The sequence below is a fragment of the Scyliorhinus torazame genome, chromosome 9 (assembly GCF_047496885.1).
Source record: "Scyliorhinus torazame isolate Kashiwa2021f chromosome 9, sScyTor2.1, whole genome shotgun sequence".
Taxonomy (NCBI): domain Eukaryota; kingdom Metazoa; phylum Chordata; class Chondrichthyes; order Carcharhiniformes; family Scyliorhinidae; genus Scyliorhinus; species Scyliorhinus torazame.
The window spans coordinates 67,395,793-67,414,238 of record NC_092715.1 but is presented as its reverse complement, the minus strand read 5'-3'; the positions used below and the strand labels follow the sequence as shown (position 1 = coordinate 67,414,238).

The 18,446-nt window shown below is 45.1% G+C and overlaps 1 protein-coding gene across 2 annotated transcripts in view; it reads left to right on the top strand.

The window, feature by feature from the left end:
• LOC140429269 (uncharacterized) overlaps positions 1-18,446 on the top strand; it is a 123,474-nt gene that overhangs the window by 65,294 nt on the left and 39,734 nt on the right. For both annotated transcript variants that reach the window (XM_072516050.1, XM_072516051.1), the window contains exon 13: positions 16,766-16,967. In XM_072516050.1, coding sequence (XP_072372151.1) covers positions 16,766-16,967 — 202 coding nt within the window. The remainder of the gene's footprint in view (positions 1-16,765; positions 16,968-18,446) is intronic.

Below are 18,446 nucleotides of genomic sequence, written 5' to 3'. Positions count from 1 at the left end.
GTCCCTTTAGTGAGAGATTGTGTCCCCTGCTTCTAATTTTTCCTACAAGTGGAAACATTCTCTCCATGTCCACTCTATCCAGGCCACGCAGTATCCTGTAAGTTTCAATCAGATCCCCCCTCATCCTTCTAAACTCGAACGAGTACAGACCCAGAGTCCTCAACCGTTCCTCATACGACAAGCTCTTCATTCCAGGGATCATTCTTGTGAACCTCCTCTGGACCCTTTCCAAGGCCAGCACATCCTTCCTTAGATACGGGGCCCAAAACTGCTCACAATACTCCAAATGGGGTCTGACCAGAACCTTATATGGCCCCAGAAGTACAATCCTGGTCTTTTATTCTAGCCCTCTCCACATGAATGCTAACATTGCATTTGCCTTCCTAATTGCCGATTGAACCTGCACGTTAACCTTAAGAGAATCATGAACAAGGACTCCCAAGTCCCTTTGTGCTTCTGATTTCCGAAGCATCTTCCCATTTAGAAAATAGTTTATGCCTCCATTTCTCCTTCCAAAGTGCATAACCTCACACTTTTCCACATTGTATTCCATCTGCCACTTCTTTGCCCACTCTCCTAGCCTGTCCAGGTGCTTCTGCAGCCCGCCTGCTTTCTCAATACTACCTGCCCCTCTACAGATCTTTGTATCATCTGCAAACTTAGCAACCGTACCTTCAGTTCCTTCCTCTAGATCATTCATGTATATTGTGAAAAGTTGTGGTCCCAGCAACAACCTCTGAGGTACACCACTAGTCACCAGCTGCCATCTTGAAAAAGACCCCTTTATCCCCACTCTCTGCCTTCTGCCAGTCAGCCAATCCTCTATCCATGCCAGGATCCTACCCTGAACACCATGGGCTCTTAGCTTATTTAACAGTCTCCTATGCGGCACCTTGTCAAAGAACTTCTGGGAATCTAAATAAATCATGTCCACGGTTCTCCTTTGTCTAACTTCCTTGTTACCTCCTCAAAGAACTCTAACAGATTTGTCAGACATGACCTCCCCTTGACGAAACTGTGCTGACTCAGTCCTATTTTACCATGCACTTCCAAGTACTCCACGGTCTCATCTTTAATAATGGGCTCTAAAATCTTACCAATGAGCAAAGTCAGGCTAACCGGCCTATAATTTCCCGTCTTCTGCCTCCCTCTCTTCTTAAACAGAGGTGTTACATTAGCCACTTTCCAGTCCTCTGGGACCCTTCCTGCCTCCAGTGATTCCTGAAGGATCATCACCAATGCCTCCACAATCTCCTCAGCTATCTCTTTTTACAACCCTGGGGTGTAGTCCACCCGATCCAGGTGATTTATCCACCTTCAGACCTTTCAGTTTCCCCAGAACCTTCTCCTTAGCAATGGTCACTGCACTCACCTCTGCCCCCTGCTTCTCCTGGAGCTCTGGCATCCCACTGGTGTCTTCCACCATGAAGACTGATGCAAAGTAACTATTCAGTTCGTCTGTCATTTCTTTGTTTCTCATTATTACTTCTCCAGCCACATTTTCCAGTGGTCCAATGTCTATTTTTGCCTCTCTGTTACCTTTTATATATTGAAAAATACTCTTCCTATCTTCCTTTATATTACTAGCTAGCTTGCACTGATCAAGGGGCTGGTTTTGCACAATGGGCTAAACAGCTGGCTTGTGATGCAGAACAATGCCAGCAGCGCAGGTTCAATTCCTGTTCTGGCCTCCCCGAACAGGCGCCGGAATGTGGCGACCAGGAGCTTTTCACAGTAACTTCATTGAAGCCTACTTGTGACAATAAGCGATTATTATTATTACTTCATCTTATCCCCCCTTATTGCTTTTTTAGTTGTCCTATCTCCCTTTACATTACTAGCTAACTTGCACTCATCTTTCATCTTCTCTCCCCTTATTGCTTTTTTAGTTGTCCTCTGCTCGCTTTTAAAGGCTTCCCAATCCTCTGCCTGCCCACTAATCCTCGCCACTTGGTATGCTTTTTCTTTAGCTTTTATGCTGTCCTTCCCTCGTCAACCATGGATGCCTTGTCCTCCCCTTAGCATGTTTCTTACTCCTTGGGATGAATTTCTGTTGTGCCTCCCGAATAACCCCCAAAAACCCCTGCCATTGCTGTACCACTGACTTCCCTGCTAGACTCCTTTTCCAATCAACTCTGGCCAGCTCATCCCTCGTGTCTTTGTAGTTACCCTTATTTAATTGTAATACCCTTACATCTGATTGCAGCTTCTCCCTCTCAAACTGCAGAGTAAATTCTATCATATTGTGGCCACTGCTCCCTAAGGGTTCCTTCACCTTAAGTTCCCTAATCAAGACTGTCTCATTACGCATCACTAAATCCAGAATTGCCTGTTCCCTAGTGTTATAGGCCAGGGATTGGAGAATCCCAAAGTGTATCATGGAGTTCACCTGACCCACAACTTTTAATAGATTGTGGTATGGGGAGCACGAGGACCACTCTACAAGTGTAGTACAGCAGAAATGTATTTTTTAAAGCAAAACAATGTTTATTCTATGAACTCAAGTTAACCTTTTAAAAACATACAGTGAACATCTTAGCAACCATCAATTCAAATATAACCCCAAAGAATACAACACTAAGTAATCCTTAAGCTGTTCTTTTAACATCCATAAGACTTTAAAAAAAACTTTAAACAGAAGGACATCAGGTTAAAGTCACTACTGAGAGCAGTTATTAGTTTTAAATCACCAAAGGATCGATTTACAGGCTTTAGATTACAGAGAGAGAGACTCATACACCTTCTGGCTGTGACTGCAGCTATCCAGCTCTGAAAACGAAACTAAAACACACCCTGCAGCAAACAGCCTAAAACTAAAGTAAAAAGCTGACAGACAGTCCAGCTCCACCCACTCTCTGACATCACTGCAGTAATAAACACCCATTTCTTAAAGGTACTCTCACTACAGATATTTATATACACACCCATTTATAAACACCCATTTCTTAAAGGTACTCTCACATGACACTAGAAAGCTCTGTCACAAGCAATAATTGTGTGGAACCACGACATTTTTCATTATTTTATGTTCACAGATGGAGTTATTGAGTACAAAAGCAGGGAAGTTGTGCTGAACTCGGTAACTCGCTGGTTCGTCCATGACTAGAATATTGCAACCAGTCTTGGTAACAGTACCAGGGATGAGGAATTTAAATTACAAGATTAGGTTGGACAAACTGGAGTTGTTGTCCATGACGAACAAGTGGTTGAAAGGCGATCTAATGGAGATAGATTCGGAAAAGCTGAGGGTGGCACTGTGGTGCAGTGGTTAGCACAGGTGCCTCACGGCGCCAAGGGCCTGGGTTCGATCCCAGCCTCGGGTTACTGTCCATGTGGAGTTTGCACATTCTCCCCGTGTCTGCGTGAGTCTCACCCCCAAAACCCAAAGATATGCGGGCTAGGTGGATTGGCCACACTAAATTGCCCCTTAATTTGAAAAAAAAGAATTGGGCACTTTAAATTCTAAAAAAAAGAAGATTAACAAAAGCTGTTCCCAGTCGCTGATGATACAAGAATTACGGTTCATAAATGTAAAGTACTGAACAGAAATTGCAGGGGAAATGTGCCAAATAATCTTTTTTTGTTCAACAAGTAGCAATGAAATGGAACTTGCTGACTCTGAGGGCAGCGGAAACAGGGTGATCAGTGATTTCAAAAGGAAATTGGATAGGCCCTTGAGATAACTGAACTTGTAGGGAAACAATGATTGAACAGGGAAATGGTACTGACAGGATTGCTGTACTGAGAGCCAGCATGGACGTGACGTGCCGAATGGCCTCCTGCTGTGCTTTTATCAGTTACATAGAAACCCTACAGTGCAGAAGGAGGCCATTTGGCCCATCGGGTCTGCACCCACCTTCTGAAAGAGCACACCCCACCTGGGCCAACTTTCCCTGCCCTATCGCCATAACCCCACCTAACCTGTACATCTTTGGATTCTATGGGTGGGATTCTCCGGTCACCAGGCCGCGTGTTTCTCAGCAGTACGCCGTTTGCTGGCGGCAGGATTCTACCTTCTCCTGACGCTCGTTAATGGGATTTCCCATTGAAACCATCCCAAGTCCCTGTGAAAACCACGGGCCAGGGTGCCATGCCACCGGAAAATAGAATCCCAATGACGAGAGAATTTGGGCCTATAACTATTTTTAACTGCTCATTTTATTTGCTTTCCCTATGCATCAACTCCATCCTGGAGTCTGATTCCATGGGAAGGAAGTCAGGATTTGTTACCTTGTGCAAAAGAACCAATAACATAGAGTTTACAGTGAAGAAGGAGGCCATTCGGCCCATCGAGTCTACACCGGGCCTTGGAAAGAGCACCATACTTAAGCCCACACCTGCACACTATCCCTGTAACTCAGTAACCCTACCTAACCTTTTTTGGACACTAATGGGCAATTTAGTATGGCCAATCCATCTAACATGCACATCTTTGGACTGTGGGAGGAAACCGGAGCACCCAGAGGAAACACATGCAGACACGGGGAGAACGTGCAGACTCCGCACAGACAGTGTCCCAAGTCGGGAATCGAACCTGGAACTGTGAAGCAACAGTGCTAACCACTGAGCTACTGTGCCACCTGTAGTGAAGTGTGATTCTTAACAATGTTGGAAGGCTTTTACCTGGAGGCATTACAATTCGCTTAACCCACACACAAAATGCACATCACTGTCATTGGACAATGGCGAGGAGTAGCCATGTTACCTGATCTCCCCTTCCTGCACCACCTCAATCCTTCAGCAACAATGTGACATTTAGCCTCTATACTGCCAGCCCAGCTGAGATTATAGATGAAAAAATGAAAATGAAAATCGCTTATTGTCACAAGTAGGCTTCAAATGAAGTTACTGTGAAAAGCCCCTAGTCGCCACATTCCAGCGCCTGTTCGGGGAGGCTGGTACAGGAATTGAACTGTGCTGCTGGCCTGCCTTGGGCTGCTTTCAAAGTCAGCTATTTAGCCCTGTGCTAAACAAGCCCCTTAGATTAAAGCTGGGACCGAATTTCTGTTTTTCACAGTTTGACTACTCATTGCATTCTTATTGAACCACTGGGGTAACCTGTCTCAAATCTACATGAGCATGTTCCACATGATGTTATTCTCTAGTTTTTACTGAAAAAACGTAATTGTTTCTGCAAACTTATTTTTTAATTAGGTGATTGGCCTCTGGTTGAACCCAGTATTTTAGCTGTATTTACCGAGAGTACTGAAGTATACAACATCTCTGTCAGATTCAGTTTCACCAGGTTGTATTTCAAAATAATCAAGAAATACCATAGGCTGTTCTTTAGACAAGTATTCGAGGGTAAGACTGTATTTAAGAATAATTTAATGACATTTTACATTTTATATAGCATCTTTAAGGTAATAGAATGCCCCAAGATGGGTGGCGGGTTCGATCACGGCCCCAGGTCACCGTCCGTGTGGAACATAGAACATAGAAAAATACAGCACAGAACAGGCCCTTCAGCCCACGATGTTGTGCCGAACCTTTATCCTAGATTAATCATAGATTATCATTGAATTTACAGTGCAGAAGGAGGCCATTTGGCCCATTGAGCCTGCACCGGCTCTTGGAAAGAGCACCCTCCCTAAAGTCAACACCTCCACCCAACACTAAGGGCAATTTTGAACACTAAGGGCAATTTATCATGGCCAATCCACCTAACCTGCACATCTTTGGACCGTGGGAGGAAACCGGAGCACCCGGAGGAAACCCACGCAGACACGGGGAGGATGTGCTGACCCCGCACAGACAGTGACCCAAGCCGGAATCGAACCTGGGACCCTGGAGCTGTGAAGCAATTGTGCTATCCACAATGCTACCGTGCTGCCCTAAATAACAAATTAATCTACACTATATCATTTTACCGTAATCCATGTACCTATCCAATATCTGCTTGAAGGTCCCTAATGTTTCAGACTCAACTACTTCCACAGGCAGTGCATTCCATGCCCCCACTACTCTCTGGGTAAAGAACCTACCTCTGACATCCCCCCTATATCTTCCACCATTCACCTCAAATTTATGTCCCCTGTAATGGTTTGTTCCACCCGGGGAAAAAGTCTCTGACTGTCTACTCTATCTATTCCCCTGATCATCTTATAAACCTCTATCAAGTCGCCCCTCATCCTTCTCCGTTCTAATGAGAAAAGGCCTAGCACTCTCAACCTTTCCTCGTAAGACCTACTCTCCATTCCAGGCAACATCCTGGTAAATCTCCTTTGCACCTTTTCCAAAGTTTCCACATCCTTCCTAAAATGAGGCGACCAGAACTGTACACAGTACTCCAAATGTGGCCTTACCAAAGTTTTGTACAGCTGCATCATCACCTCATGGCTCTTAAATTCAATCCCTCTGTTAATGAACGCTAGCACACCATAGGCCTTCTTCACAGCTCTATCCACTTGAGTGGCAACTTTCAAAGATGTTTGAACATAGACCCCAAGATCTCTCTGCTCCTCCACATTGCCAAGAACTCTACCGTTAACCCTGTATTCCGCATTCATATTTGTCCTTCCAAAATTGACAACCTCACACTCTTCAGGGTTAAACTCCATCTGCCACTTCTAAGCCCAGCTCTGCATCCTATCTATGTCTCTTTGCAGCCGACAACAGCCCACCTCACTATCCACAACTCCACCAATCTTCGTATCGTCTGCAAATTTACTGACCCACCCTTCAACTCCCTCATCCAAGTAATTGATGAAACAGCAGAGGACCCAGAACTGATCCCTGCGGTACGCCACTGGTAACTGGGATCCAGGTTGAATATTTTCCATCCACCACCACTCTCTGACTTCTATCGGTTAGCCAGTTCGTTATCCAACTGGCCAAGTTTCCCACTATCCCATGCCTCCTTACTTTCTGCAGAAGCCTACCATGGGGAACCTTATCAAATGCCTTACTAAAATCCATGTACACGACATCCACTGCTTTACTTTCATCCACATGCTTGGTCACCTCCTCAAAGAATTCAATAAGACTTGTAAGGCAAGACCTACCCCTCACAAATCTGTGCTGACTATCCCTAATCAAGCAGTGTCTTTCCAGATGCTCAGAAATCCTATCCTTCAGTACCCTTTCCATGACTTTGCCTACCACCGAAGTAAGACTAACTGGCCTGTAATTCCCAGGGTTATCCCTAGTCCCTTTTTTGAACAGGGGCACGACATTCGCCACTCTCCAATCCCCTAGTACCACCCCTGTTGACAGTGAGGACGAAAAGATCATTGCCAACGGCTCTGCAATTTCATCTCTTGCTTCCCATAGAATCCTTGGCTATATCCCGTCAGGCCCGGGGGACTTGTCTATCCTCAAGTTTTTCAAAATGCCCAACACATCTTCCTTCCTAACAAGTATTTCCTCGAGCTTACCAGTCTGTTTCACACTGTCCTCTCCAACAATATGGCCCCTCTCATTTGTAAATACAGAAGAAAAGTACTCGTTCAAGACCTTTCCTATCTCTTCAGACTCAATACACAATCTCCTGCTACTGTCCTTGATTGGACCTACCCTCGCTCTAGTCATTCGCATATTTCTCACATATGTGTAAAAGGCCTTGGGGTTTTCCTTGATCCTACCCGCCAAAGATTGTTCATGCCCTCTCTTAGCTCTCCTAATCCCTTTCTTCAGTTCCCTCCTGGCTATCTTATATCCCTCCAACGCCCTGTCTGAACCTTCTTTCCTCAGCCTTACATAAGTCTCCTTTTTCCTCTTAATAAGACAGTCAACCTCTCTTGTCACCATGGTTCCCTCACTCGACCATCTCTTCCCTGCCTGACAGGGACATACATATCAAGGACACGTAGTATCTGTTCCTTGAACAAGTTCCACATTTCACTTGTGTCCTTCCCTGACAGCCTATGTTCCCAACTTATGCACTTCAATTCTTGTCTGACAACATCGTATTTCCCCTTCCCCCAATTGTAAACCTTGCCCTGTTGCACGCACCTATCCCTCTCCATTACTAAAGTGAAAGTCACAGAATTGTGGTCACTATCTCCAAAATGCTCCCCCACTAACAAATCTATCACTTGCCCTGGTTCATTACCAAGTACTAAATCCAATATTGCCCCTCCTCTGGTCGGACAATCTACATACTGTGTTAGAAAAGCTTCCTGGACACACTGCACAAACACCACCCCATCCAAACTATTTGATCTAAAGAGTTTCCACTCAATGTTTGGGAAGTTAAAGTCACCCATGACTACTACCCTGTGACTTCTGCACCTTTCCAAAATCTGTTTCCCAATCTGTTCCTCCACATCTCTGCTACCATTGGGGGGCCTATAGAAAACTCCTAACAAGGTGACTGCTCCTTTCCTATTTCTGACTTCAACCCATACTACCTCAGTAGGCAGATGCTCCTCAAACTGCCTTTCTGCAGCTGTTATACTATCTCTAATTAACAATGCCACCCCCCACCTCTTTTACCACCCTCCCTAATCTTATTGAAACATCTATAACCAGGGACCTCCAACACCCATTTCTGCCCCTCTTCTATCCAAGTTTCCGTGATGGCCACCACATCGTAGTCCCAAGTACCGATCCATGCCTTAAGTTCACCCACCTTATTCCTGATGCTTCTTGCGTTGAAGTATACACACTTCAACCCATCTCCGTGCCTGCAAGTACTCTCCTTTGTCAGTGTTCCCTTCCCCACTGCCTCACTACACGCTTTGGCATCCTGAATATCGGCTACCTTAGTTGCTGGACTACAAATCCGGTTCCCATTCCCCTGCCAAATTAGTTTAAACCCTCCCGAAGCGTACTAGAAAACCTCCCTCCCAGGATATTGGTGCCCCTCTGGTTCAGATGCAACCCGTCCTGCTTGTACAGGTCCCACCTTCCCCAGAATGTGCTCCAATTATCCAAATACCTGAAGCCCTCCCTCCTACACCATTTCTGCAGCCACGTGTTCAACTGCACTCTCTCCCTATTCCTAGCCTCGCTATCACGTGGCACCGGCAACAACCAGAGATGACAACTCTGTCTGTCCTGGCTTTGAACTTCCAGCCTAACTCCCGAAACTTGTTTATTACCTCCACACCCCTTTTCCTACCTACGTAGTTGGTACCAACGTAGTTGCACCACGACTTCTGGCTGCTCCCTCTCCCCCTTAAGGATCCTGAAGACACGATCCGAGACATCCCTGGCCCTGGCACCCGGGAGGCAACATACCTTCCGGGAGTCTCGCTCGCGACCACAGAATCTCCTATCTATTCCCCTAACCATTGAATCTCCTACAACTATTGCTTTTCTATTCTCCCCCCTTCCCTTCTGAGCCCCAGAGCCAGACTCAGTGCCAGAGACCTGGTCGCTAGGGCCTTCCCCCGGTAGGTCATTCCCCCAAACAGCATCCAAAACGGTATACTTGTTTTGAAGGGGAACGGCCACAAGGGATCCCTACACTGTCTGCCTGTTTGTTTTTTTCCCCTGACTGTCACCCAGCTATTCTTGTCCTGTACCTTGGGTGTGGTTACCTCCCTGTAACTCTTCTCTATCACCCCCGCTGCCTCCCGGATGATCCGATGTTCATCCAGCTTCAGCTCCAGTTCCCTAACACGGTCTTTGAGGAGCTGGAGTTGGGTGCACTTCCCGCAGGTATAGTCAGCGGGGACACCGGTGGTATCCCTCACCACCCACATCCTACAGGAGGAGCATGCAACTGGCCTAGCCTCCATCCCCTCTTACCTTACAGAATATAGCTGCCCTGTGGACCAACTGGATCTCCGCCCTCCGATTCTGCTCCCAGTCAGCTGCCTCTCTGTAAACTCCTGGCTCTCTTCTCACTCTTTGCAGAAATGTAGGAAACAAAATGAAAGGAGCACCTTACTCCCTCCTCACCTAGCTCCCTCAGTCACCAAATTCTCACTATAGCACTCAAATGCACCAAATTCAGCACTCCCTCAGTCACCAAACTCTCACTATAGCACTCAAATGCACCAAATTCAGCACTCCCCAGTCACCAAACTCTCACTATAGCACTCAAATGCACCAAATTCAGCACTCAGTGCTGAATGTGGAGTTTACACATTCTCCCCGTGTCTGCGTGGATCTCACCCCCACAACACAAAACATGCAGGGAAGGTGGATTGGCCACGCTAAGTTGCCCCGTAGTTGGGGAAATAAATTGGGGACTCTAAATTTTAAAAAAATAGAAAGCCCCAAAATATTAAATAGGGCTTTTTCCTTTTATAAGTTAAAATATTGAGATATTATTTTATATAGCGATTAAACTTGTGAATTGACAGAGAATATATATTTGCCTTTAGTAGGCCAATAGCAGGGCTACTGAACTATGGCGACTAAATAAACCAAATCTTTGTCATAGCGGATTCTTACCAATTTTCTGGGGAATCACCTGACACAATCCATGGTTTTTTCAAGTAAATGATCAATAAGTGACCTTTACTGAGAGTACCATTCATCAATTTGTAATGAACAAAGAACAAAGAAATATACAGCACAGGAACAGGCCCTTCGGCCCTCCAAGCCCGTGCCGACCATGCTGCCCGACTAAACCTGGTTGGCAACTAAATGGTTGGCTTTAATGTACCTCAGATAAGACTGGTTGATCTGGTTCAATTGAAACTTGCTTTTAGTTCATAAAAGGTTATGCATTTCTCAGTAATTGCACAATGTGCGTCAACAAAGTTATCTCAAGAAAGTGGACCCGCCCTAACAATAACATTCACATTATTGCAGTACAATGGGGTAGAGTTTCCTCTTTGGGTACAATTAACAATTCCTATTTTAAAGGGCTTTTCTCCTCATGCAGTTCTGCTCAGACTCATTTGCATATTGCTCACCACAAAGATCTGAAGCAGCGTAGCTGGACAGCATTGAGAACGAGCTTTTTTGAAATTTGGAATGGAAGAAAATAAATTATAGGTCAAAACGGGTTTAACACAAAAGCTAAGCATTTTAAATCTATGTCAATCCACTGTTTGTGACTAAGTTGATTTTAAATTACAGAACGTGATTTTTTTTGTCGTCGGTTGTGGCTCAGTGAGCAGCACTCTTGCCTTTGAGTCAGAAGGTTGTGGGTTCAAGGCCCCCTCCAGACCTTAAGCACAGTAGTTTAGGCTGATACTCCATTGCAGTACTGAGGGAGTACCGCATTGCCAGTATTACTTTTTTTTGATGAGATTTTAAACCAGGGAATTTCCTGCTCTCTCATTTGGACATAAAATATCCCATGCCATTGTTTAGAAGAAGAGAGGAATTATCCCTGGTGTCCTGGCCAATATTTATCCTTCAGTCAACATCACAAAAACAGATTATCTGGTTAATGTCACATTGCTGTTTGTGGGAGCTTGTTCTGTGCATTTAGCTGCCATGTTGGCAGAGTGGTTAGCACTGCTGCCTCATAGCGCCAAGTTTAATTCCGGCATTGTCTGTGTGGAGTTTTCACATTCTCCCAGTGTCTGTGTGGGTTTCCTCTGGGTGCTCTGGTTTCCTCTCATGACTAATTGAGATTTCTTTACCCGTCAGTCTGGCCACAATAAAACTCAAGATGATTTGTAGGCATAGTATTATTTATTTTTACCTGACTTGCAAGTCTGACTCGCTTCACAAAAACCCGGAACACAAGCAGCCTCCTGGGTCTTTAGAATCGAGTGCTGTTGGAGACAAAGGAATCTCTACAAATACATTCAAATGGCATCAAGTTTCACATAAACGATTCCCATAGGTCATCCTATACCCCTCCTGACCTGGCCATATATCCTAATTGGCTCACTTCTTATTCCTTTCCCCTGGCCTCTTGTTACACAGCATCCTTTTCTCCTCCTCCACTAGACACCCCTCCCCCTCCCGTGCCATGCTTTCTGAAATACTTTGTCTGTGAACTCACTAGAATTAGACCGGCCTACATCTACATTACTGTAACTAATATATTTAACCTAACTATTTTATATCACATTCGTCATTCCCTCCTTTTATCATTACATGATAACCTATCTATTCAATCCGTAGCTACGGCCCCTCATCTAAAAAGATTTGGCGTTGCATTTCCAATTCCTGTTGTAGCCCCCCTCATCCGCTGCACCCTTGTGGATCCTAACAGCCAAGATTCTAGGGGCGCCTATCTGTTCTAGTGCACCCCGCATCCTACCCATCACGCATTTAAGGATGGCCAGGCCCACAAAGATGCAGCCGAGTGCCACTGCTAAATACATGGCCATATTTATCCACCAGTCCTACCAACCTCCAAATCCCCAGTTACCCCAAGAGCCAGGATCCTGCATTCCGTCCAGGTGATCCCGTATGCGATCCATAAATTTAGTGATGTTAGCGGTTAGGTCTTGAACTCCCATGATACACTTGCCCTGCACTATGGTGCATACCCCACCCTCACGGGTCAAAAGATAGTCAAGAGCATACCGGTTCTGCATTGCAAACAACCGCAGCTGAGACAATTCCTTGGTTATTGCCCCGAGGGCTCCCAAGGTTTTGTTTCCCAGGATGGTAAGGCCACAAATAAAATAATTCCTATCGCTGGCCGCCAAGGAACCCCCCACACCTCCCAGTATCAAGACGGTCAGAATTCCCCACCCGGCTGAGTGGCCTCGGTTGGGTGCGAGAACCTGAGGTTTTTTCCAGTTCTCGCAGAATTCAGTTGAGACTGCCCGGCGTGCCAACTGATTGTGCAGCATCCACGCCAAGGGGCAGGGGACTGTGGTAGGGTCTAGAGTCCCGATAGCAATTTGGCGGGGAAATGGGGGTGACAAAAGATTTGTCGCTGCATTTCCAATTCCTGTTGTAGCCCCCCCCTCATCCGCTGCACCCTCGTGGATCCTAACAGCCAAGATTCTAGGGGCGCCTATCTGCTCTAGTGCACCCCGCACCCACAGCCCAAGCATGGGGAGGTTAGGTGGATTGGCCATGCTAAATTGTCCCTTGCTGTCCAGGATGTGCAGATTAGGTTATGGGTAAGGGGGGATGGGTGGGGGAGTGACCTATGTAGAGTGCTGATTTAAAGCATTGGTGCAGAGACGATGGCCAAATGGCCTCCTGCACTGCAGGGTTTCAATTATGTTTCCTATGTTACAACTATGACTGCTTTTCAAAAGTATTTCATTGGTTGTAAAGCACTTTGGCATGTGTTGAGGCTAGGAAAGATGCTAAATTTAAATGTTAAAGAATTTTCCAGTGTTATGACCCCAGCTGATATTACTGCTGGACAAGTCAGATCCCAGGATGAAACCTGGCTCGATAGATCCTAACTTTTTTTTAGAAACCATAGAGGAAAGTTACTGAACAAATCCGCAAGAGTCTGTTGATGGACATTTAACGCAAAGAATAAAACATTTATTAAATAAGAAAAATGAACGATATTACACCAGGCAAAAGGTTGCAAAGAATTCAATACAAATGCAAGACATTGATTCAAATAATACTATTCCATGACCCCAGTTATCTCTTTACAAACGCACACAAATTCAGAAAAATTAAACAATTTACCATTTCTATCTTATACTCTCACATTCAGGGTAAGTATGCACCAACAGGTGAACCATGGTCAGACACACCACAGTTCAAAGTATGTAATCAAAGTAGATTCTAAGCATTTTCCAGCATCCCACCGAGGGTGGCATGATAGCACAGTGGTTAGTACAGTTGCTTCACAGCTCCAGGGTCCCAGGTTTGATTCTTGCCTTGGGTCACTGTCTGTGCAGAGTCTGCACGTTCTCCCTGTGTCTGCGTGGGTTTCCTCCAGCTGCGCGGGTTTACTCCCACAGTCCAAAGATGTGCAGGTTAGGTGGATTGGCCATGATAAATTGCTCTTAGTGTCCAAAAAGGGGTGGGGTTACGGGGATAGGGTGGAGGTGTCGGCTAAGGTAGGGTGCTCTTTCCAAGGACCGGTGCAGACTCGATGGGCCGAATGGCCTCCTTCTCCACTGTAGATTCTATGATTCAGTTCCCCTCTCTGAGGATATCCCCCCCCCTCCCTAAATTCCAGGGTAACGAAAAGCCCAAACAATTATGGAAACTTTATTTGTGCTGAATGCAATTTGCACATTGAGTGCCATGATCCTTTGTGCTGGTTGCAGAAATGTTGGTGCAGTTGTTGAGAAACAATGATTCCAATCGAGCCAAAATTATATTCGTTGTCTCCTCTACATTGGGGGGGACTAAACTGGCTGACCGCTTTGCGGAACATCTTTGCTCAGTCCGCAACATGACCCCAATCTCCATTTTCTTCTGGGGTTCCTCCTGTGACCCAGAATCAAACTACCAACTAGCGGTGATTAAAGGTGGCCCTCAGCTGTGAGCTTATATCTATTGCCAACTAACAGAGAAGGGTCCACTGGGTCAGACTGGGCTGGACTTAAACACAAGTTCGCAAGAGTTAAATATCAAGGTACACAAGGGTACAAAAACAGTGGTTAGCACTGCTGCCTCAAGGTGCCGAGTACCCGGGTTCGATCCTGGCCCTGGGTCATTGTATGTGTGGAGTTTGCACATTCTCCCCGTATCTGCGGGGTCTCACCCCCACAACCCAATAAGATATGCAGGGTAGGTGAATTGGCCATGCTAAATTGCCCCTTAATTGGAAAAAACAACAACTGAGTACTCTAAATTTCTAAAAACATATATGTATAGGTACAAAGACATGCTTTATCTATTAGTACATTTCCCATTTGCTTTCCAATGTAATCCTAACTGTAATTATATAATTAAATATAATTATGATTTTGACTGCACAGATTTGAGGGTAATCTTTTACTGTGATATTCACATTTTGTTTGATTAATTTTTAATTTCAAAGATATTGTGCCATTTTCTATTACAAAATAATAAAGAAACATACAACACATTTTGGCAAATTCTCTGCACGTGTTAATATTATTTTCACCTGAGCTAAGGCGATAGGTAATTCATTCTACATTGTGCAGATCTTTCTTCATACCCATAGTAAAAGTTTCTGATTTTTAAGATCCTTTTATTAATGGTTTTCTACATTTGCAACCAACAGCAAATGGTGGCGAAGGAGCTGCTGAGCTCAGATGGGAGCCTCATGGATAAATGAGAATGTTCCCGATGGCAAGGGGACAGACAGGCAGCTTTTATTTGGGAATTAAAATACCTGGGCCTGAAACTTAAGGCAATGAGTGGGTTATTTCTCATCCTTCGCCCTGTCTGTCTCAACCAGCTCCCTATTAAAGGCAACCCTATTTCTTCTAAACTTTGCAGTGTAAATATTAATCTTTGCATGCAATTTTAATATGGTGGTGGTGCAAATGCAATTGCCTGGAACTCCATGAACTGTGGCAAGGATAGCCATCTAAAGCCAATGGGATCATTCTTGCAGATTCCACTTTATGCTTCAACCGATGGCTGAGTGGGAAATCGACTTTAGCTTTCTGGCCAGCCAAGAGGTTGGGGGCAGCACGGTAGCATAGTGGATAGCACAATTGCTTCACAGCTCCAGGGTCCCAGGTTCGATTCCCGGCTTGGGTCACTGGCTGTGCGGAGTCTGCACGTCCTCCCCGTGTGTGCGTGGGTTTCCTCCGGGTGCTCCGGTTTCCTCCCACAGCCCAAAGATGTGCGGGTTAGGTGGATTGGCCATGTTAAAAATTGTCCTTAGTGTCCAAAATTGCCCTTCGTGTTGGGTGGGGTTACTGGGTTATGGGGATAGGGTGGAGGTGTGGGCTTCGGTACGGTGCTCTTTCTAAGAGCCGGTGCAGACTCGATGGGCTGAATGGCCTCCTTCTGCACTGTAAATTCTATCTGTGAAGAGAGAAGGAAAAGCAGCAAGGGCTGCAAGAGGCCCAAACAGTACTTACTTTTCATTTGAGCCTATGTGAGATGGAATGCTTCACCAGTAGAATTCACAAGACCGTCTTCCATGAGAACTGTTCTGAGATCAGTCCTACTTTGGAGTCTAGGTATGGGAATTTGTTCTTAGACAGACTGTAGACATAAACCTGTATCTGCTTAACACTTGTATTGTTAGTACTACTCTAAACAGGTTGTAGAGCAGGCACGTTGCTCGTAGCAATGTTCCAACCTCTGGCTTTTAAAAAAAATAAATCTTGGGGCATTCTATTTTTAAATTTAAAGTAACCCAATTATTTTTTTCAATTAAGGGGCAATTTAGCATGGCCAATTCACCTACCCTGCATATCTTTGGGTTGTGGGGGCGAAACCCACGTAGATACGGGGAGAATGTGCAAACTCCACACAGACAATGACCCGGGACTGGGATTGAACTGGGGTCCTCAGCGCTGTAGACAGCAGTGCTAACCGCTGCACCACCTTGCCGCCCACAACCTCTGTCTCCAGAGAGTCTTAACACATGACTGACAGGTGTCGGTGGTACATCACCATCGACATCATACATTAGAATATCCTGTCTGTTAATGAAGTAGGTAGCCTTCTCAACATTGCCCCTCGCCTAAGGTGTGGTGATTCTCAGGTGAAATCACCATCAGTCAGCTCTCCCCTCAAAGGGGAATGCAGCCTATGGGCATCTGGGACTATGGCGACTTTATCTTCCCTTATACTACAGAACTTAAGCATCCCCTGTTGTGGCCAGGATTTCAAGAAGCGTTCGGTTATAATGATTCATTTTATTTCTATTCAGTTTAGCTAATTACTCTGTGGTGTGCTGGTGCTTGGGTTAAGGGGTAATATTTAAGCAAGCGATTTCTTGCCTGGGTTGTGTCATCTCAAAATTCTCACATTGCATCATATCATAACCATGTCAAGAGTTAGTAAAGAATCTTACCTGATTTGCTTTGATTCTCTTCAGGAAATACAGGACAACACTGCAATCCCAGCAAGGAGTTATCCGTTAACGTTCAAGCTAGACCACACCACACAGACAAGTCAGCTCCGCACAGCCATATGGAGCATGGCTTACCATCAACTGAAACCAAAGGACTGGAAGAAACTTGCGCAGCAATGGAATTTCACTGAGGAGCAAATTAAAGGAATAGGGGAACAATGGACAGGTAGGGGCATCTGTTCGAATGCAGATATGTGCACAGAATAAAGCTCATTTATAAGTTGAAGTTATCAAATGGCATGAAGTGATTGTAAGCATCCTCTCCTCCCATTCGTCTGTATCCTTCACATCATTCCCCAGCGTGAGTAGGAGAGCTGTTCTCAGTAATTTGCCTATCATTGGCCACAGTTAGTCTGAGGTGAGTCACTGTAGAGAAGCACCCATCCTCTGCTTCCTGCGTGGTTAATAACAGGGATTTGCCTTTACAAAGAGCTGGCTCGCAAACATTGTGTATTAGTATAGAAAGACACTGCAGTTTCAAGTCATAACAAGTGTTTGCAAAAGATTGCAGTAAAAATACACCACTTAGGTTTCGTGTATCCTAGAGTCATGCAGTACAGAAAGAGGACCTTCAGCCCATCATGTATCTGTATGATGAAAATAATATGTAGTTCTTCTGGATAGCCCCCTTATACTAAATAGTTTACTAATTACTCTTTCACGAAGAATGGGTTATTTTAACTGAACGATAGTAGTAACCAAGATTTTTATACAATAAATCTTTCCCATGCAAATAAATGTGCGAGCAGCCAACCATTTCAATTCATTTGTAAGAATATTTGCCTTTCTACAGTTTGTTTGTTATTTCTAAGAGAGTATAGAAACACACCATTAAGGAAACAATTTGCGAGTGAGGGAAGAGTGTGTGTTTCACATCAGGTAATCAGAAACTCTTGTGTGGGTTTATTGGTTGATTCATTTGGAGACACTTAAAACCAGATAAGGATGACAGATTTCCTTCCCTAATGGATTTGAGTAAACCAGAATGGGTTTTTATGACAATCAGCAATGGTTTTGTGGTCACTGTTACTGAGATGATCTTTTAATTCCAGATTTATTTATTGATTTCAAATTCCACCAGCTTCCATGGTGGGATTTATGCCCATGTCTCCAGAGCATTAGCCATTCACCACCTTGCCCCTCTGCCTGCCATCATTCGCCATCACCATTCACCTCCCTGCCCTTGCACAACCTTCCTTCCCCATTGCCCCTTCTCCTGCACAGCCATCCTTCCCTATTGCCGCCTTGTTCATAAATCCATAAGGTATAGGAGCAAAATTAGGCCATTCGGTCCATCAAGTCTGCTCCGCCATTCTGTCATGGCTGATATGTTCCTCGTCTGCTACCTACAATGTTACAGACCAAGAGCTGGATTGCGAAATCAGCCAGAGCATCTCCTCCCCTTTAACACATAGTAGGCAATTCAGCCTCCTGAGCCTAACACCCTCAATGTGATCATGGCTGATTCCATCCTGGCCTCAACTCCACCGTCCTGCCCATTCTCCAATTAAAAATCTGTCTAAATCCTCCTTAACTTTACTCACTATCCCTGCATCCAACCGCACTCTGGTGTAGCGAATTCCACAGATTCACAACCCTTTGGGAGAAGTGGTTTTTCCTCAAATCTGTTTTAAATTTGCTAACT